At 40.3% G+C, this 22,630-nt stretch overlaps 1 protein-coding gene across 1 annotated transcript; it reads right to left on the bottom strand.

Annotated features, from left to right (window-relative positions):
- Positions 1–3,009: 3,009 nt before the first annotated feature.
- Positions 3,010–17,062, bottom strand: LOC128054396 (cytochrome c oxidase assembly protein COX16 homolog, mitochondrial). The gene is made up of 4 exons (XM_052647027.1): positions 16,875–17,062; positions 11,046–11,117; positions 6,528–6,590; positions 3,010–3,374 (listed from the first exon to the last, which is right to left on the bottom strand). The coding sequence occupies exons 1-4, from the start codon at positions 16,941–16,943 to the stop codon at positions 3,255–3,257; spliced, it is 324 nt and encodes a 107-aa protein (XP_052502987.1). The 5' UTR covers positions 16,944–17,062; the 3' UTR covers positions 3,010–3,254.
- Between the last annotated feature and the right edge of the window lie 5,568 nt (positions 17,063–22,630).

Raw genomic sequence — 22,630 nt, 5'->3', positions numbered from 1 at the left:
GGCTAGAGGTTTATCAATTGTATTGATCTTTCTAAAGAACCAGCTATTGGTTTTGTTGGTTTTCTCAATAGATTTCTGCTCTAATTTATTATTTCTTTTCTTCTGCTTGCTTTGAATTTGCTCTTCTTTTTCATTAGATTAATAGATTTTTTAATACACACATTCAATGATACTAATTTCCTTCAAAACTCTGCTTTTGCTATACCCAACTAATTTTGGTTAAGTTGTATTTCAGCTTCATTTACTTCAAAATATTTTAAGTTTCTCTTTAGACTTCTGTGACATGTGTTATTTAGAAGTGATAGCTCACGGTGAACAATGTCAGTTTTGTGATCTCTGAAGAAGATTTAGCTTCGGGTCCAGGGACCAGGCTTGATCACTCAAGAACTTTTGTGTAGCAGAGTTTTATTAAAGTAAGAAAAGGGACAGAGAAATCTTCTGACATAGACATCAGAAGGGGGACAGAGAATGGCCCCCTAGCTAGTCTTATCAAGGCCTTATATACTTTTTTCAGACCCACTCCCACAACATACATCTTAAATTAACAAGATTAGAATGAATAGAAAGATCTTACCAGACCCACTCCCATAAAACACACTTTAAGATGACAGGATAAGTCAGAAGGTTCTTGCTAAGGAGAAACAACATCCTCAGGATACACTGTTATACTGACTAAGACAAAGCAACATAGAAAAGATGTCCTTTTCTCTTTGAGAGCCCCAGATCCCTTTTTCCTTCTCGAGGACTCTGGACTGCTTTCTCCTCCTTGGGAACCCTGGACTTATCATCAACCTACCTAGGAATTGACTCTCTCAGAAGTGTATTAATTCATCTCCAAGTATTTGATTTTCCAAGTAGCTTTCTGTTACTGATTTCTAACTTAATTTCACTGTGGTTTAAGAGCATGCTTTGTATAACTTCTTTTAAATTTTTTAACATGCGGTTTGTGACCAAGAATGTTGTCTTGATAAATGTCATGTGTGTTTGAGGAGAATGTATTCCACTGTTGTTGGAAGAAGTATTCTAGAGATTTCAATTAGACCAGTTGATTGATGGTACTGTTGAGCTTACATAGGTTCTTACTGATTTCCTGACTGCTGGACGTGTCCATTTCTGACAGAAGGCAGTTGAAGTCCCCAACAAAAATAGTGGAATTCATCTATTACTCTTTGCAATTCTGTCAGTTTTTCCTCCATGTATTTTGTTGCTTTGTCATTAGGTACAAACACATTAAAGATTGTTTTTTGGAGAGCTGACTCATTTATTACTATGTAGTGCTCCCTCATTCATCCCTGATAATTTTCCTTGCTTTAGTCTACTTGCCTGAATTATGTAGCTACTCCAGCTTTGTCCAGATTAGTGTTAATATGGTATATAGATCCTAACCCTCCTTTTCACTCCTTCCCTCCTCAATCCTGTCTACTCTATTGATGACTCCATCTAAGCATTCATTTGTTAATAGCATTTTTGATTTCTAGAATTTCCTTTTGATTTCCTAGAACGTTCATCTCTCTGCTTATTATCCAACTGCATGTTGTATACTTTTTTCATTAGCACTCTAAACATACTAACCATAGTCATTTTAAATTCTCCAATCCTTGCCATATATGTATCTGAATTTCATGCTTGGTTTGTCTTTTAGAACTGTGCCTTTTGTCGTTTAGTATGCTGTGTAGTTTTTGTTGTTGCTGTTCAAAGTTGGTCATGATATCCAGTTGGACTGGGTAAAACAAAGTCCATTGAGTAGGCCTCGGATGATGTGGCAGTAATGTGGGACGGCAACAGTCTAGTCTTTTGATTAGGTCTTAGTCTATTACCAATCATGAGATCCTGGTATGTAACCTTCACAACTGCTTCTCAGTCTTACTCCCTGCTCCTCTCCCCCCATTTAGGTGAGAAAGGCTGGTAGGGGCTAGAGTTGGGTATTTCTCTTATGCTCCTCTCCCCCATTTAGGTGAGAAAGAAAGGCTGGTAGGGGCTAGAGTTGGGTATTTCTCTTACACCAGTTGGTTATGCTCTGGTAAAATCCAGTGTAATTAGGCTCTACCAAGAGTTAGTTCCCTTTGACACCAGGATTTTGTTAAGAGAATTTGGGGGGCATATTTCAAAACGGTTACTTTCCCTCCCCTTGTCAGAAGAACAAGATTTTTCTCCAACATTCACTGTGAAAAGCTGGTGGGGCTTCTGGAAGTCAAAGTTTGTTCCTGTCCTGATCTCCAGTTTTTAACTCTCAAGTTAGTCCATGCTCAGTCTCTAGTAATTAGTCAATTTCCCTTTAGGTATTTTTATCTGATGCTGGGCCCAGCAGGGGTTTCCAGGTGGTTTCTCCTCCAGGAAAACTGGAGGAGATTCTCTATATTTGTCTGTATCTCAAGTTTTCAGATGATGGTTTTACCCTGTACCTCCGTTCTCATGGATCGAAGAACATCAATTTTCAGTTTTTCAATTTTTTTTTTGTATATTAGGTGGAAGTTAAGACCTCATTATTTTTCCTTTAACTTGGGACAATATATGTTTCTTAACACATTTTAATGGTATCAATACAATCATCAGGTGATGCCTCGGAGACTGATAAGCATGTCATGTGAGGTATTAAAATTAAAACCAAGAATCTCACCACACTGATCATTTTCCACACAGGTCTAATATAAAATTCTGCTTGACATTACTGTTAAAATTTGGATCTAGACCAACTATTGTCAAGCAGGAATCCTACTTGCTGGTGGAAAAGAAATATGGGCGGGGGGTGCGGGGAGGGGGTAGTCTTCCCAGATGGCACTAGTGGTAAAGAACCTGCCTGCCAATGCAGAGACCTAAGAGATGTGGGTTCAGTCCCTGAGTTGGGAAGATCCTCTGGAGGAGGGCATGGCAACCCATTCCAGTATTCTTGCCTGGAGAATCCCATGGGCAGAGGATGCTGGTGGGCAGCAAAGAGTCAGACATGACTGAAGCGACTTAGCATGCATGCATGTTGGGAGTAGAATAAAGGACACTCTTTAAGTAGCAATATTCACGTTTATTGAGCAGTAAAATATATATGGTCAACATTGTTACTTTCATTTGCATATGGAAGAGTTGGGCCTTATACAAACCTGTACTTGACTTTTTATCAAGAGTACTTGTCATCAAATTACTCATATCTAGGCTTCTGCAGGTCTGGAATTTTCTCTCCATTGGATAGGAGTATATGGTTGTAATTCCAGTTGATAACATTTTTATTTAAAATTTAAAAAGTAAAAACAGAATCAACATGGTCAAGTTGTCTTATTAGTCTTAAGGATTTCTGGATTTCGTCCTTGGAGGAGATCAGGATCTTCCCAAGGCCTGGGTCCTCGAACATTTTTCCAGTCATCAAAGGTGGAATCCTTTATTTTCTACAGAGCCACAAAAATTAGAGCATAAATATTAGTATAGGAGCCCTGTGAGTTTGGCTAGGACCTAACTGAATAAATGAGTAGAAAGAATTCAATAGGCCCCCACTTATAATTCTAGTAAACAAATCAACTGCATGTCAAGCTTAATAATTAAAGAAATATTATATTTCTTTATAGGATCTGGAATTTTTCTTGCTATTGAAATTATTGCCTATCTTTCCCCTCATCAGAATAAAACTATTAAAAAAGGAACAGAATCTACATGTTTTTAAAAAAATTTTTATTTTGTTGAATTACAGTTGATTTACAATGTTGTGTTAATTTTTGCTATGGCAAAAGTTCTGCAGTTATACATATATATGTATACATACACACACATATTCTTTTTCATCTTCTTTTCCATGATGGATTATCACAGAATATGGAATATACGTTCCTGTGCATATACAGTAGGATCTTGTTGTTTACACAGTCTGTATATAATACTTTGTATCTGCTAATCTCAAACTCTCAATCCTTCCATCCTCCACCTGCCCCCACCTTGGCAAGCCAAAAGTCTGTTCTCTATATCAGAGTGTGTTTCTATTTTGTCGATATGTTCATTTGTGTCATATGTTAGATTCCACATATAGGTGATACCATATGGCACCTGTCTTTCTCTGACTTACTTCCCATAGTATGATGATCTCCAGATCCATCCATGTTACTGCAAATGGTGTCATTCTTTTTTTATGGCTGAGCAGTATTTCATTGTACATATGTACCACATTGTCTTTACCCATTCATTTGTCAATAGTCATTTAAGTTATTTCCATGTCTTGCCTATTGTGAATAGTACAACTATGAACATAGGGGTACATATATTTTTCTGAATTATAGTTTTCTCCAGATATATATTCAGGAGTGGGATTGCTGAATCATATGGGAACTCTATTTTTAGTTTTTTGAAGAACCTCCATATTGTTTTCCATAGTAGCTGAACCAATTTACAATCCCACCAACAGTGCAGGAGGGTTATCTTTTCTCTAAACCAGATTCGGCATTTATCTGTAGATTATTTTTTAATGATCGCCATTCTGATCTATGTGAGGTGGTTCCTCTTTGTTCCAAGTCATTCTGACTTACATTTCTTGAATAATTTACATGTTTTATTTCTGAGAGCACAAAGGGAAGAAGCTGAGAAAACGAAATTCCACCTCAACACTGATCCAGAAGAGGAATGATTAGCACAGGTACTGGCAGTAAATGAAAGGAAGAGACCAAAGGTGGAGACTGTACAGAGTCTGCTAGAAGGGAGAGATATCACAATGATTTGTTCCACACCTGAGAAATGAGCCTGGCCTTAAGAATGAAAAGCAATTCCCTATAGCGGCTGTGAGCAAAGCCCTTCTGGAGCAATAAAAACTAGTTTCACGTAGAGTTTGCATCACCGTATCTTTAGTTAGCTGTACCTCTGGAGCACAGGAATGAAAACAGGAAAAAAGGGAAGAACATAAACATTTCTTTATCCTCTCACACCACTCTGACAGTAACTTTCATATATGTGCTTTGGTTATTCTGGAATAATTAACTGAACAAGATAGAAAAAGAAACACAGAGAACACAGGACAGCTTACATCCAGTGACAGAGGAAATGATATAAATTGACCTTGACACTTGGATACTAAACATTACTCTTTTACCAATAAGCTATATAACCCTGTGCAAGTGATTTATCTGGGCACTAATTTTCTCATAAGTAATAATGAAAAGACAAGACCAAACAGTCTGCATGACTTCTTCAGCTCTCACATTCTATGGTTTCTAAAAGAACTATAGGGAACATCTACTTCCAGACAAACCCTTCATAGCCCATATACTGCTTATATACTGAGAGGTACCAAGTTAGAAGTTTAAGAGAAAATAATGGGGAAATAGTGAATAATGATTCTCTAAATTTCTCTTAGAGCTTTACCAAAAGTTTAAATCTACAAAGGTAAACAAATTTCTACTAACTCAAGAAGAGAGTAAGTTATCTTCAAGTATAGTTATGAAATGCTCCAAAGTTAAAAAAAGGTTTTAAGAAAGAACAATGGCCTTCACTCAGATAATGTAAGACATATGTGGTCAAAAGAATTTAAGAATAACTGTTAGATGGGGTGCAAGGCTGACTGAACTACTTCACGCGAAAGTGGTCCAGTTTCAAACTAAACTAAAACAAAAATAGCAAACGACACAGTGGTCCAGTCTTTAGCTCTGACAAGATCCTCTTGGGAAAACAATTCAGAGAAGGAGTCCCACAAAGTTCAGGGGATTTAGGAAACCTCAAAGCCTTTCCACAGATCCTCCCTTACAGAGTATAAAATCAAGCTCAAAATGACCAGCCAATAACTGGACTGCTAAAATGAGAATCAACCGCTCTTCACAAGTCTCTTCAATATTTACTATTCCCAATGCCTACATTTCAATAAAAAAGGACCACACACAAAAAGAAAAGGGAAAATATGATAAGAGATGGAGAATGTCCTCCTTCCCAACATCCTATAATTAAACATGCTATTAACTCCTTGATTTTGTTAATCAGATAGCTGGAAAAATGACACTTCATTATAATGTTAGTTAACATTCCTATTATAAGTTGAGCATCTCTTTATATGTTTTAAAAATGCTATTTATTTCCTTGTCTCTGAACTCATGACATGTTTTGCCCATGTTTCCACTGCCAACTGAGTTGTTGAAATTGTCTACTGATTTGCTCTTTATATTTAATCAATTCATCATGATAAGGATAAACAATATTTTTAGGATTTCTCATCTACTACTGACTTTATATTACACATTTTTTTTTTAGGTGGTACCTTTGAATATTTACTTTTAAAGCATCTCTATTTCTCATCACATTTAAATAGGCTTTTCTGACTCAAGAACACAAAAAAGAAATTTCATTTTTAGCCTTTTGGGTTTTTTTATTTTTAAATTCTTGATCCATCCAGAATTTATTCATAATATATGAAAAATAGATCCATGTTTATTGCCTTCTCAAACAACCACATAGTTGTTCCAATAATGTACATTTAAGGTAATTTTTTTCTGTACTGGTAATAATTTGAATTTACCTTAAGGCAGATAGAACCAATCACAGACTAGGAATGTTGCTACATTAGCACACTATACCTCGTATTCTGATTCCAATGACACTTTATTCATTTTCAGCTTTTTTTCTAACTCAGGATCAATCTGTAGAAAAATAAAAGCAGCCATAAGTTACTTAAGTTTGTTAGATTCCATTTGCAATTTAAAAAGTTAATATAAGCATGGCTCAGATGGCATGGCAGATTACAAAAATGTGGGAAAATCCCCACAATCTATCAAATTGTATGACAACTAATATCTCAATAGTACTATAACCACTACTACAACTAATAGCAGCCAAAAATTTACCAAGCACCTGCTATATGCCACATATTTTGACATTTATTATTTCTTATAACTCACAAAAAAGTGTATGACCTAAGTATTATTATTTGATCAAAGCAAGGATAATGGAACACAGGGAGTTTGAATGACTTGTCAAAGAGGCACGACTTGGCTTTGAAGCTTGGCCCTCTGCCTCCAGTTGCTGTTGTTCAGTCACTAAGTCATGTCTGACTCTTTGCAACCCCATGGACTACAGCACGCCAGGTTTCCTTGTCCTTCACTATCTCCTGCAGTTTGCTCAAACTGATGTCCATTGATTCAGTGATGCCATCCAACCACCTCATCCACTGTTGCCCCCTTCTCCTCCTGCCTTCAATCTTTCCCACCATCAGGGTCTTTTTCAATGAGTCAGCTCTTCATGTAAGGTGGCCAAACTACTGGAGCTTTGTTTTCAGCATCAGTCCTTCCATGAATATTCAAAGTTAATATCCTTTATGACTGACTGGTTTGATCTCCTTGCTGTCCAAGGGACTCTCAAGAGTCTTCCCCAGCACCACAGTTAAAAAGCATCTATTCTTAACAGCTCAGCTTTTTTATGATCCAACTCTCACATCTGTACATGACTACTGGATGAACCACAGCTTTGACTATATGGACCTTTGTTGGCAAAGTAATGCTTCTCCATTTTAATACGCTATCCAGGTTTGTTATAGTTTTTCTTCCAAACAGTAAGCATCTTTTAATTTCATTGCTGCAGTCACCATCTGCAGTGATTTTGGAGCCCAAGAAAATAAAATCTGCCACTGCTTCCATTTTTTTTCCCCATCTACTTGCCATGAAGTGATGGGACCAGATGCCATGGTCTTAGTTTTTTGAATGTTGAGTTTTAAGCAAGCTCTTTCACCTTCACCAAGGTCTTTAGCTCCTCTTCACTTTCTGCTATTAGGGTGGTATCATCTGCATATCTGAGGTTATCAATATTTCTTCCGGCAATCTTGATTCCGCTTGTGCTTCATCCAGCCTAGGATTTCACATGATATACTCTGCATTTAAGCTAAACAAGCAGGGTGACAACATACAGTTTTGATCTACTCCTTTCCCAATTTTGAACCAGTCCATTGTTTCATGTCAGTTCTAACTGATGCTTCTTGAGCTGCACACAGGTTTTTCAGGAGGCAGGTAAGGTGGTCTGGTATTCCCATCTCTTTAAGAATTTTCCCTCTTGACTCTCCCTTAATCTCAGCCTCTCAACCCTTGTAATTCCTGTCAACCTCAACCAATCTTCTCAATTCCTCTCAAAGTTAGTCCACCTTACCCTCTCAACCTTGTTTGAACTCAACCTTACCCAAACACTGACTCTCAACTTCACCAGAGTCTGACTTCTCAGTATCAACCAACCTGGACCTCTCACTCTCAGTAGGTCTTGTCCTCTGATCCTGCTCAGCTAATCTTTGTCCTCTCAGCCTCCTTCCACAGACCTCGACCAATCTCATCCTCTCAATCAACCTCATTTCTCTCAATTTTGTTCTCTTTACTCTGACCCCATCCTCTAGACCTCTTCTGTTATTGCAATCTCCCTCATTCTCCCTTGCTGTGAAACTTTACCCAGTCCTTAAAACCAAAGCCTCAAGTCATCCCATATTTATTTAGATTTTAATACTGTATATATCACTATCAACTTGCTGCTACAAATTCTTTTAGAATCCATTCATTTCTATTGTCATTGCCAATGTTTTACTTCAGATTCCAGTACTGTTCATCTATATTACTGCCAAAGTATCTTAACAGGTCTCTCTATCTCCAGCTGAAACACTCTCTTCCCTCCTATCTTGCTCCCCTAATCTCCATCCATCCTGTACTCTTGCCAGAGTTCTAAACTGAAAATCTGACCATATGCCCAACAGTCCCTCTATGTTATATACTACTAATCATTTTCATCATTTAGCTATCATTTAACTCTTATCATTCTTAAAGCCTTAATTCAAAGGTTGATACCTCTAGCAGACCTCTGGTATCCCTTTCCCAAATCTAAACTATATATCTCTCCTTGAAGTTCTAGCAATGTGTTATGTAAAATTCTAATCTAGCATTTCACTAGGCATTGTTATATTGTATGTTTGGATACATTTTTATATTAGAAGTCTCCCAACCTTGCTTATGGGGCTTTCTGGGTAGCTCAGCTGGTAAAGAATCCGCCTGCAACGCAGAAGACCCCAGTTTGATCCCTGGGTCAAAAGTTCCCCTGGAGAAAGGATAGCCTACCCACTCCAGTATTCTTGCTGAGAGAATCCCAATGGACAGAGGAGCCTGGTGGGCTGCAGTCCATGGGGTCGCAAAGAGTCAGACATGACAGGGTGACTAAGTATAGCACAGCACAGCCTTGATTATGCTATAAGCTTTATAAGAACCAGTTTCTTGAATCTTTATCGGTAGGATATAAGACATGATAAACTCATGACAAAGATGCAATTATTTTTCAAATACGTATATGACATCCCATTTCCAAAAGTCAGATTACTATAACTTTCATCTTAGAGCAAAAGGGCAAAAAGTCCTTAATAAAATAATTGGGATGGTAACAGAAACTTTAAAACTCAGTTGATAACTGGTCTATTCCCTCACAGAAACCATATATTCCTTTTTAATTTAATATTTATTCTAATACTGTCTTTAACACTAGCTAGAATTGGTATTTCTCTTAAACCATAAGATTAATTGAAAAAACTGAATAAGCTTTCAATACTCTACTTACCCACCAACATTACTGAGGTCTGCTAATGAAATACAGCTGACTCTTGAACAACACGAGTTTGTTCTTTGAGAGTCCACTTATACAAGGATTTTCCTCAATAAATATACACTTGGCCTGCCATATCTGTGGGTTCCACGAGCATGGATTCAGCCAGCTGCAGATTGTAAAGTACTGTAGTATTTATTGAAAAAAGTCCATGGTACCAGTGGAGCAGCACAGTCTAAACCTCTGTTGTTCCAGAGTTAACTGTACTTGGGAAAAAAACAAGTATCAGATGTGTGCCACAAACTAAAGCTATATACTTTTGAATGAATTAACCAGAATTCTTCTGTAACAACAGACCTGAATTTGGTAGTAATTACACAAACTAGTAAATGTAACAAAAAAGAAGCAGACTCACAAATACAGCAAACAAACTAGTCCTACAATAAAAGCAAACTATGAAAAAGACCCCTATAAATCCATTATCTATGTCTCTTTCTCCACATATTCATACAAATACCATGTATTCGTGGAATCTAAAAAAACACAACAAACTAGTAAATATAACAAAAAGGAACAGTGAAAGAAAGTGAAGTTGCTCAGCTGTGTCCAACTCTTTGCGACCCCATGGACTGTAGCCCACCAGGCTCCTCTGTCCATGGAATTTTTCAGGCAAGAGTATTGGGAGTGGGTTGCCATTTCCTTCTCCAGGGGATCTTCCCGACCTGGGGATCAAAACTGGGTCTCACGCATTGCAGGCAGATGCTTTACCATCTGAGCCACCAGGGAAGCCCAACAAAAAAGATGCAGACGCACAAATACAGAAAGGAACTAGTGGTTACCAGTAGGGGCAGGGGACAGGCAATACAGGGGTAAAGTGGTGGAAGTATGAACTACTGGGTGTACGAAAGGCTCAAGGATATATTGCACATCATGGGGAATATAGCTAATATTCTGTAATAACTCTAAATGGAAAGTCATCTTTAAAAATTGCATAGGACTTCCCTGGTGGTCCAGTGGTTAAGAATCTGCCTGCCAAAGCAGAGGACACAGGTTCAATCCTTGGTCCAGGAAGATTCCACATGCTGTGGAGCAACTAAGGCCATGTGCCACACGTGCTCTAGAACCCGTGCTCCTCAACAACAGAAGCCGTGCACCACAACTGGAGAGCAGCACCTGCTCACTGCAACTAGTGAAAGTCCCTGCACAGCAATGAAGACACAGCACAATCAAAATGAATACATACATAAAAATTTAAAATATATATATATATAAAACTTTTAAAGAAATGTTTTATAAAAGAGCAAAAGGACATCTCTCGTGGTCCAGTGACTCCACACTCCCAATGCAGGGGCCCTGGGTTCAATCCCTGCTCAGGGAAATAGATCCCATATATTGCAACTACGACTTGGTGCAGCCAAATAAATAAATATTTTTTAAAAAAGCGAGATAAAATTCAGACAGCTTAGTATTTTAAGTATCCATGTCTCATAAACCAAAATATACAAATATGCATGTCAAACTCCAATGAGAGTTCTTACTTTAATCTTCACAGCATCATAACGAATTTGAGAAAACTCACGAAGACCAAAAGAACCTCCAACAATCAGCAACTGAAACAAAACAGAGAAACAATTAAAATAGAAGGGCAGAATTCAGCATATCTATATATTACTTATCTAAATGCCAAGGGTGGCAGATTATACAAAATCCTATAGATTATTTTTCCTGGTGAGTTACCATTCATTTCTTCAGAGCAAATGTAGTATAAACTATAACTGGGAAACATTTTAGCATATTAGCAAATACCAAAATCACTAATTTATACCTGTACTTGATCCTATGATTTAAATACCAGATCACAATCATTGTATCAGTTAATTCTTATAAAAGACCTATGAACTAAGGGAAGACTATACACTTAGTATATGAGAAAGTAAAAGCACACCAACTAAATGGCAATCTTGATTCCAGCCTGTGCTTCATCCAACCTAGCATTTCGCATAACGTACTCTGCATATAAGTGAAATAAGCAGGGTGACAATATAGTGTCGATGCACTCCTTTCCCAATTTGGAACCAATCTGCTGTTCAACGTCTGGTTCTGACTGTTCCTTCTTGACCTCCATACAGACTTCTCAGGGGGCAGGTAAGGTGATCTGGTATTCCTACCTCTTGAAGAATTTTCCACAGTTTGTAGTGATCCACACAGTCAAAGGCTTTGGTGTAGTCAATAAAGCAGAAGTAAATGCTTTTCTGGAACCCTCCTGCTTTTTCAATGATCCTACAAATGTTGGCAATTTGATCTCTGCTTTCTCTGCCTTTTCTAAATCCAGCTTGAACAGCTATTAGTTCTCGGTTTATGTACTGTTGAAGCCTCACTTAGAGAATTTTGAGCATTACTTAGCTAGCCTGTGAGATGAGTGCAATGGTGCGACAGTCTGAACATTCTTTGGCATTGCCTTTCTTTGGGACTGGAATGAAAACTGACCTTTCCCAGTCTTGTGGCCACTGCTGAGTTTTCCATATTTGCTGGCATACTGAGTGCAGCACTTTCACAGCATCATCTTTTAGGACTTGAAATAGTTCACCCATGTTGCTGGCATCCAAAATAAAGCAACATTTCCTTTCCACTAACTTTACTTTTTTATTGGCTTTTGAGCTGCAAGCAGCCAGATCCTACTTTTGGTTACATATACATATGAACAGAATGGTCCACGTGCTAATAGCTGTGTGTAAGTTCAGGAGATTTCTGAGAAGATCCTTCCTACACACTCAACAATGGCTAACTTTGAGGCTCTGAGCAAATAAGTAAAGCTTTAAGGCAGAGTTGTAACCTGCCTGAGTATTGAAGGAATGCCCTAGCACACAGAGCCCCTTGACAAAGACTGAATCCAGGTGTTTAAGGAAACCTCTGCCCAATATAAAGAAAAACACATTCTCTTAAAAATGGGCAAAAAACTTGAATAGACAGTTCCTCAAAGATATACAGATAACCAATAATCAATCGTAAGAAAGGATGTCCTGTATCATTAGTCATTGTGCTGTGCTTAGTTGCTCAGTTGTGTCTGACTCTTTGCGACCCCATGGACTATAGCCTGCCAGGCTCCTCTGTCCATGAGGATTCTCCAGGCAACAATACTGGAGTGGGTTGCCATGCCCTCCTCCAGGGGATCTTCCCAAACCAGGGATCGAACTCAGGTCTCCCACATTGCAGGTAGATTTTCTACTGTCTGAGCCATCAGGGAAGCCCAAGAATATTGGAGAGAGTAGGCTATCCCTTCTTCAGGGATCTTCCCAATCCAGGAATCAAACCAGGGTCTCCTGCATTACAGGCAGATTCTTCACCAGCTGAGCTACCAGGAGAGAAATGCAAATCAAAACCACTTCACATCTCCTTGTAAGGGTTTAACTATTTTTAAAAAGTGGACACTGACAACTGTTTATAAGAACGTGGAAAAATCAGAAGCCTCATATGTTGCTGGGGGGAATGTAAAATGATGCACTTTTTGAGAAACAGTTTGACAGTTCCTCAAAATGCTAAACATGGAGCTATCATATGATGCAGCAATTCTACTAGTAGGCATTTATCCAAGAGAAATGAAAACACATCCATATAAAAATCTGTACATGAATGTTCATAGCACCATTATTCATAATAGCCAAGAAATGAAAAAAAAAAAAAAAAACTAATGCTTATCAATGGACAATATTCCAACTGATGGAATACTATCTAGTCACTAAAAGGGTATGACACTTTGATACCCGTTAGATGAATGAACCTTGAAAACATTATGCTAAGTGAACAAAGTCACTCACAAAAGACCACAGATTGTACTATTCTATTACATCTATAGACAGATGATTAGTGGTTACCTAAGACGGAAGAGTAGAGGAGAACAGGAAGTGGCTACAAGTGAGTTTGGTGATTCCTTTGAAGTGAAGTGAAGTCACTCAGTCGTGTCCGACTTTTTGTGACCCCATGGACAGTAGCCAACCAGGCTCCTCCATCCATGAAATTTTCCAGGCAAGAATACTGGAGTGGGTTGCCATTTCCTTCTCCAGGGGATCTTTCCGACCCAGGGATCGAACCCGGGTCTCCCGCATTGTAGGCAGATGCTTTACCATCTGAGCCACCAGGGAACTGGGTGATGAAAATGTTTTAAAATTAGATTGTGATGATAGTTTCCAAACAATGAATATACTAAAATCATCTTCAGACATTAAATGGTCGGAATTTTAGTATGCAGAAACCAGTAATGACTGGTCAGATTAGAAAGGTAAATTCTGGGGACTAAATGGGCAGTGCACAAATTGAAACAACAAATATATTCTCTTTTCCAAGTGGTTTGGGAAAGAAGGGAAGGAGAGTACTGTTAGCCTATACCTGGTACTCTAAGTCCTCTTCTGTTTGTTGTTGAATAAATATTCTTGTGAAGCAAGCACTAACATTTATGTAAGAGATTAAAAAAAAAAAAGAGAGAGTAAAACAGCTGGCTTAAAATTCAACATTCAAAAAACTAAGATAATGGCACCCAGTCCCATCAGTGCATGGCACATAGATGGGGAGAAAATGGAAACAGTAACAGACTTTATTTTCTTGGGCTCCAAAATCACTGTGGACAGTGACTGCAGTCATGAAATTAAAAGACGCTTGCTCCTCGGGAGAAAAGCAATGACAAACCTAGACAACATATTAAGAAGCAAAGAAATCACTTTGCTGACAAAGGTCCACTTAGTCAAAACTATGGTTTTTCCAGCAGTCATGTATGGATGTGAGAGTTGGACCATAAAGAAGGCTGAGCATTAAAGAATTAATGCTTTCAAACTGTGGTGCTAGAGAAGACTCCTGAGAGTCCCTTGTCCAGCAAGGAGACCAAACCAGTCAATCTTAAAAGAAATCAACCCTGAAATATTCATTGGAAGGACTGATGCTGAAGCTGAATTTCCAATACTGTGGCCACCCAATGTGAAGAGCCAACTCATTGGAAAAACCCTGCTGCTGGGAAAGACTGAAGGCAGAAAAAGGGAGTGACAGAAGATAAGACAGTTGGATGGCATCAGCGACTCAATGGACATGAATTTGAATAAGCTCCAAGAGATGGAGAAGGACAGGGAAGCCTGGCATGCTGCAGTTCATGGGGTTACAAAGAGTCAGACACGACTGAGCAAATGAACAATGACAACAAAGAGAGAAAATAATTTCAACTTTAAGTATAGTAGTATGCTATAGTAATATAGTAAATATGGAATATCCAACTGATATATGATGAAGACCATGCATCATCTGAGCTCTTTCTAGTACTGTTGGGTTTTAGAGAACTGAGTTCAACATTTTCCCCTACAGAATTAGTTACTTGTCTAGGACCCTTTGTGTGGATCACAACAAACTGTGGAAAATTCTTCAAGAGATGGGAATACCAGACCACCTTACCTGCCCCCTGAGAAATCTGTATGCAGATCAAGGAGCAACAGTTAGAACTGGACATGGAACAACAGACTGGTTCCAAACTGGGAAATGAGTATGTCAAGGCTGTATACTGTCACCCTGCTTATTCAACTTATATGCAGAGTACATCACGCAAAATGCCGGGCTGGAAGAAGCACAAGCTGGAATCAAGATATTCCAATGAGACTTTTCCATCAAGGTTATTCCAATATCAATAACCTCAGATACGCAGTTGACACCACTCTTACAGCAGAAAGCAAAGAACTAAAGAGCCTCTTGATGAAGGTGAAAACGGAGAGTGAATAAACTGACTCAAAACACATCGTTCAAAAAACAAAGATCATGGCATTTGGTCCCATCCTTTAATGGCAAATAGATGGGGAAACAATGGAAACAGTGACAGACTTTTTCATGGGCTCCAAAAATCACTGTCGATGGTAACTGCAGCCCTGAAATTAAAAAATGCTTGCTCCTTGGTAGAAAAGCTACGACAAACATAGACAATGTACTAAAAAGCAAAGAGATCACTTTGTGGACAAAGGTCCATATAGTCAACAGAGGACCCACATTTTGAAACAGTATAGACCTAGGTCCAGTGTAGTACAGATTCAGTATAGACACAGTATAGACCAGTATAGAAAAATACACTTAGGAAGAAGTCTACTGTGGTAGTCTTGTCTTATAAAACAAATGAGGGAATCCCTAGAAGGTACTTTTATACTTTAATACTAGTGGTTTTAAGAGCTTAGCTTTGACGATTTTGAAAGATAACAAACAAAACTAAACTATCTTCCAGTGGGACATGCAGGTGACCTCAACTTGCACTGACAATCATGTTTCTGAATGGACCTCTATTTTGTGGAAGGGGAATCCACAAGGAGGATAGTTTTTACACAGTCCCTGTTGGCTACGCAAATATAATTCTGCGTTGTCTTATAAATGATTTTGTTTAAACGTTTAAAAAGATAAAAAGGAGTTTTTAAAGATTAAAAAGAAATCCACATTCATCAAAAAAGAACTAAAAAAAACACATTACTTTTCTAAGGTCGCTACTTTCCTTTAGTCCTGGTTAAATGCAAAATCTGGTAACTTTTCCTGTACCAAATTCTCATAAAAGCAATAAACTATTTAAAAACTGTTCACCTGCTTTATTTAAATTATTTCATTTACTATGACATCAAGGCTTGTTGAAACAAACTACCTTGCCAAGGTCAAACAGAAAAGAAAGTGTGGTTTCACTGGATTCCAACTCCGGTTGGTGTTAAGTATTAAGCATTAACTTGAATCTTCAAGATGAACAGGATCTTCTGAGAACTCCATGTAGGAGTGGATACAAACAAAGAAACGCCAGAACTACTTGCACGGTGCTTTAAAAATATCAACCATAATGCAGCGACTATCTTTGCAGGGCTGCTACACTGTGCTACATTTAACTCACAAAGATTTTTTTTTTTTAACTCATAACAACCCTGGAAGAATTAAGCCAATTCACACTAGTAAACTGAAACCTGAGGATGCCCAAAACTGTAGTTAAATTAAGTGAATATAACTAGTTTCAATGATCAGAGTTATATTCAAGCTGTAGCGTGGCAGACGGGAGGTTGGGGTCAGGGAATGAGAGTTTAGTAATCATCCAGGCTCTAGCTAAGGCCTGGTTCGGGTTAAAAACTGGTTCAGAAGCACATCCAGGTTAACTACCAAAGGTCAGACAAGGACCTGAGATCGAACTACCAACGCGGGGAGTGACTAGGAAACTAGGACTGCCTAAAGGCAAGCCACAGTCTAGCGCAGGCTGCGGTTCCTCGCCTCACACACTACAGGTTCACCGCACTCACGTCCCAGCCAATCTTGAGGTCCCACCCTCTCGGAATCCCTCCTCCCCACCCGCCTCCAGCACACACTTTACCCTCCGCTGCGCTCACCAACATGGGAACTCCGTAGCGAAGGGTCTTATTCTTGCGCAGGGCGCGCCTCACCGCGTAGGCGAACATGACTGAACTGTCCGAGTCGTTTAGACGCCAAACAAGCTCAGCGCGGCCTTCCGAATCTCAGTAGCTCCGCTACGAAGACGTCCTTGACTCACCTCTTTCCCTTGGCCTCCCAGTGCCGGTTCTTTCTAAGATCGACCTCCGGCAGGCAAAAGCAATAGATCCGTAGTAACACACTTTAGCTTCCCCCCGGAAATTCGAGTACGAGCCATTTAGTTCCGGCAAGCTGGTGTCCCCTTGGGACTTGAGACTGGTTGTGTGTCCGTGCTTTGTCGCTCAGGCTCAGTCGTGTCCGACTCTTTGGACGTCATGGACTGTAGCTAGACAGGTTCTTCTGTCCATGGGGATTCTCCATGCAAGAATACTGGAGTGGGTTGCCATGCCCTTCTTCAGGGGATCTTCCCAACCCAGGGATGAACCCAGGTCTCCTACAGTTGCAGGCAGATTCTTTACCGCTTGAGCCACCAGGGAAGCCCAGTCATGTTTGTACTAATTGTCAAAGGATGTGGAACCTGTATTTATCTCCCATGTTCTGGGTCTCTTCTTAGAACACTTCCTGGCACATAAAATCAGCTCAATAAAAGTGGGTTTAAAAAACCTACTTTAAAGCCAGTACTCTAACCTCTGCAGTAATTTGCGGAGTTGTTCATTTTCTCAGTCATGTCCCGATTTTGCAACCCCATGAACTGCAGCACGCCAGTCTTCCCTGTCCTTCATCATCTCCTGGAGCTTGCTCAAAGTCATGTCCATTGAGTCGGTGATGCTGTCCAACCATCCCATCCTCTGTCATCCCCTTCTCCTCCTGCCTTCAATCTTTCCCAGCATCAGGGTCTTTTTCCAGTGAGTCAGTTCTTCATATCAGGTGGCCAAAGTATTGGGAGTTTCAGCTTCATCATCAGTCCTTCCAATGAATATTCAGGACTGATTTCCTTTAGGATTGACTGGTTTGATCTCCTTGCAGTCCAAGAGACTCTCAAGAGTCTTCTCCAACACTGCAGTTTGAAAGCATCTGTTCTTTGGCACTCAGCCTTTTTTATAGTCCAACTCTCACATCTGTACATGACTACTGGAAAACCATTGCTTTGACTATATGGACTTTTGTCAGCAGAGTAATGTCTCTAGTTTTTAATCCACTGCCTAGGTTTGTCATAGCTTTTCTTCCAAGGAGCAAGTGTCTTTTAATTACATGGCTGCAGTGATGGGTATTGTCACCCTGCTTCTTTAACTTATATGCAGAGTACATCATGAGAAATGCTGGGCTGGAAGAAGCACATGCTGGAATCAAGATTGCCAGGAGAAATATCAATAACCTCAGATATGCAGATGACATCACCCTTATGGCAGAAACTGAAGAGGAACTAAAAACCCTCTTCATGAAAGTGAAAGAGGAGAGTGAAAAAGTTGGCTTAAAGCTCAACATTCAGAAAACAAAGATCATGGCATTTGGTCCCAACCCTTCATGGCAAATAGATGGGGAAACAGTGGAAACAGTGTCAGACTTTATTTTGGGGGGGGGGGGCTCCAAAATCACTGCAGAGGGGATTGCAGCCATGAAATTAAAAGACACTTACTCCTTGGAAGGAAAGTTATGACCAACCTAGATAGCATATTCAACAGCAGAGACATTACTTTGCCAACAAAGGTCCATCTAGTCAAGGCTATGGTTTTTCCAATGGTCATGTATGGATGTGAGAGTTGGACTGTGAAGAAAGCTGAGCGCCAAAGAATTGATGCTTTTGAATTGTGGTGTTGGAGAAGACTCTTGAGAGTCCCTTGGACTGAGGAGATCCAACCAGTCCATCCTAAAGGAGACCAGTCCTGGCTGTTCTTTGGAAGGACTGATGCTGAGGCAGAAACTCCAATACTTTGGCCACCTGATGCAAAGAGTTGACTCACTGGAAAAGACCCTGATGCTGGGAGGGGTTGGGGGCAGGAGGAGAAGGGGACGACAGAGGATGAGATGGCTGGATGGCATCACCGACTCGATGCATGTGAGTTTGGGCGAACTCCAGGAGTTGGTGATGGACAGGGAGGCCTGGCATGCTGCGATTCATGGAGTCGCAAAGAGTCAGACACAACTGAGCGACTGAACTGAACTGAACTGAGTGATGGGTAGCTTAATAAAAATGAGGATTAAAAGTGCCATGAAAATTCAGGTTGAATGCTAATTGGTGTTGTGTCTTGCTATCTGTGAATCTTTAATACTCGTGCTTTTACTGCCAGATATTGTGCAGTCATCAGTTGTTTATGAATGTCTAGTTTCCACTCATTCTACAACCATCCAGTACACCTTTTGGGGAGTCATTAGAAGGCTCGAAAAACACAGGGATGAAAATATATGCTCCCTGCCTTAAAGAAGCTGGCATACTAATAGGCACACATGAACCATCTAGCTTGGGAAACAGCCCCTCACGTGTGCTGTTTGCATTGATGAGTCAGGGAAAGCCTCACCTATTATCACCTCAAACTGCACTTGACCGGTGAGACTTCTCTAGGTGACCTATAGAGGTCAGCAGGGACTTGGTTCCCTGGTGGCTCAGACAGTAAATAATCTGCCTGCAGTGTGGGAGACCCGGGTTCTATCCCTAGGTCAGGAAGATCCCCTGGAGGAGGGCATGGCAACCCACTCCAGTATTCTTGCCTTGAGAATCTCATGGACAGAGGAGCCTGGTGGGTCCCAAAGAGTCGGACACGACTGAAGCAACTACACACGAGGCCATGCAGAGTTAGAGAGTGTAAAACTGAGAAAAAAGCTTAAGATCACCCATGTTTGACTGAGATCCTCCTTTCACAAAAAGGATAAATGAGGCCAGAGAAGAAAGGCGACATGCCCAAGGTCACACAGCTGGTTAGTGGAAGATTCTGGACTGAAATCCAGTTACTCTGACCACCAGCTAAAGACAGTCCTTTTGTTTACTTTCAGTTTTAAGGGTGAGTGGGAACCATTATTTTTTCCCAAGTGTGATAAACTCTGCATGTCTCTGTGAGCATAGGTGAGGAAACAAGCCTCTGAGAGTTCCCATTTGTAACAAATGTTAAAAACAGTGTTTTTGGCATTTGTAACAATGCAAGGTGAATACCTACTAAGAATGCTTATTGAATGAACAGATGGATGTGTGTGAACAAGGAGAAGGGGAGTGGTCATATGTACAATATTATCTATGACTCAACACAAACAGACAAGCTAGGGACACATTAATGTTAGGACACATTGATGTTTGTCCCCTGAGTACAAAGCCTGGGTGAGGGAGAGTGGATCTGTGGGTAAGTGATGTCTGTAAGTACCCGGTGTGTAGGGAGTCCAGTCTGTGATCCCAGGATTAGCCTTACCCTCCTGGGGCTCCATTTCATTATCTTCCTGAACATTAAATAACTAGATTAGATCTCTAAGGATTATCTCAGATCTGTGTCAGATCACAGACCTCAAGGAGGGAATGGATTTCATTTCACTGACATGTCTCATGGTCTTGTGACACTGTACCCTTTTGTGTATGTGGGAGCCGGGGGCGGGGGGGGGGGGGGGGCGTGTCTCTTGCCGAAAATTGATTTGGGTAGAAAAGGAGCATTCCTACCTCTTAACATCCAGTGCGTCTGGCTCCACTCCCAAATCCCAAGGCCCATTTCTCTCCTCTGTTCATGAGAAATGAGAACTTGGAAAAAAGCTAAAGGGTTCAGTTTTGAACTGCCTGTAGCTGATGAGACAATCTTGAAATAACCTGTGGGCTGTTTAAATTTTTAGCACCTAGCTGGCCATTTATTTCATTTCATATCCCAGTCCATATCTAGTGAAATCAAAGTCCTGTGACTATTTACTCTCTCAACTGTCATGAAGTGGCCCCCTCCCCCAGATGGAGCTGATTTCTTTGATTACATTTCACACTGCCATTCTGAGGCCACCTGCCACTATTCAGGACTAGATCTGCACCCAAGCTTCCGTGCTGCTGCGTCAGGCAGACAACAAGGCACAGGGGAGGGGAGTGGAAAAAGAATACCAGTGGAGAACAGTTCATCTCTTTTGGAATCTAGTTTCTGGCACTTGACAAGTCAGTTAAGGAGAGTAAGTGACTAAAGGTTTGCTGGACAAATTCTGCTACCTGCCTCCAACATTTGAGAGCAGGCTTAGCTGCTCTAGCTGAATCTGTGATCCCTAGCACAAGGAACTATAATACCATGACTGGAGGGCATCCTTGGTGCTGAGTTAAATTACAATTTGTTTCCTGAGAAATGAGAATCAACCTGAGCTTAATTCCTATCTGTAAAAAGTAAAAATCAGATTAATTAAAAGGTTATACACCCTGACTCCCCATGACTTCACTGACATTCTTGTAGGGAATGGGCTCATTTAAGTTCATCTTGATCTCATCAACTAATGAATTGTTGTTGTTGTGTAGTCGCTCAGTCGTGTCCTATTCCTTGCGACCCCATGGACTGTAGCCCGCCAGGCTCCTCTGTCTATGGGATTCTCCAGGCAAAAATACTGGAGTGGGTTGCCATTTCCTTCTCCAGGGGGTCTTCCCAATCCAGGGATCAAACCCATCTCCTGCATTGATATGTGGATTCTTTACCACTGAGCCACCAGGGACGCTCCCAACTTATGGACGTGAGATTTAAATTCAGGTTCCAGCCCTTCTGCTCAGCTTGGTTCTGTGGTGCATTGCAGGGCACAGAATCACACCCGGTGCTGGGGACCAGCCTCCTGATAGGCACAAGGTTACAGCGGGAATGTAAGTTCTGTGAAGAAAAAGGTGCTAGCAATGGAAACATTCAGTCTGAGGCTGCTCAGGATGAGGTGGACTGAAATACGGTCCCCAACTTTGGGAACTTGGCAAAGCAATCACTGATCAGTTTTTGTGTGTATCACCTATGAGTTAAGGAAAGGCACAAAACGCACTTCATTGGCAGCAGAAACATTAGAGATCCTGGACTGATAAAATGTTAGGAAGTCACCAGTCAGGCAGACCAGCGGGTTTCTTCTTTGGACAAATTCCAGCAGAAAAGGAGATGGAAAGGATTAATTCATGTGCCGATTCACTGAGTGATTGTAAAGAACAATATTGCATAGGAATCTGGAATGTCAGGTACATGAATCAGGGTAAATTGGAAGTGGTCAAACAGGAGATGGCAAGAGGGAACATTGACATCTTAGCAATCAGTGAACTAAAATGAATGGAAATGGCAAATTTAATTCAGATGACCATTATATCTACTACTGTGGGCAAGAATCCCTTAGAAGAAACGTAGTAGCCCTCATAGTCAACAGAAGAGTCTGAAATGCAGTACTTGAGTGCAGTCTCAAAAAGGACAGAATGATGTCGGCTGATTACCATTCAAGATCACTCTAACACAAGTCTATGCCCCAAGCAATAATGCCGAAGAAAGCTTAAATTGATGAGTTCTATGAAGACCTACAAGACCTTATAGAGCTAACACCAAAGAAGGTGTCCTTTTCATCATGGGGGGATTGGAATGCAAAAGTAGGAAATCAACAGTTACCTGGAGTAACAGGCAAGTTTGGCCTTGGAGTACAAAATGAAGCAGGAAAAAGGCTAACAGAGTTTTGCCAAGAGAACACACTGGTCATAGCAAACACCCTCTTCCAACAACACAAGAGGTGACTCTATACATGGACATCACCAGATGGGCAAGACCAAAATCAGGTTAGTTATATTCTTTGCAGCCAAAGACGCAGA

This window comes from Budorcas taxicolor, chromosome 10 (assembly GCF_023091745.1).
Source record: "Budorcas taxicolor isolate Tak-1 chromosome 10, Takin1.1, whole genome shotgun sequence".
Classification (NCBI taxonomy): Eukaryota; Metazoa; Chordata; class Mammalia; order Artiodactyla; family Bovidae; genus Budorcas; species Budorcas taxicolor.
Note: the sequence above shows the minus strand (reverse complement) of the source record. Positions and strands in the feature narration are given on the sequence as shown.

Coding starts and splice junctions, on each gene's coding strand:
- LOC128054396 (XM_052647027.1), bottom strand. CDS start 16,943: ATGTTCGCCTACGCGGTGAGGCGCGCCCTGCGCAAGAATAAGACCCTT. Junction 6,591..11,045: donor ATGATGCTGTGAAGATTAAA/GTAAGAACTCTC, acceptor ATTTTTCTACAG/ATTGATCCTGAGTTAGAAAA. Junction 3,375..6,527: donor CATTGGAATCAGAATACGAG/GTATAGTGTGCT, acceptor GTGGCTCTGTAG/AAAATAAAGGATTCCACCTT.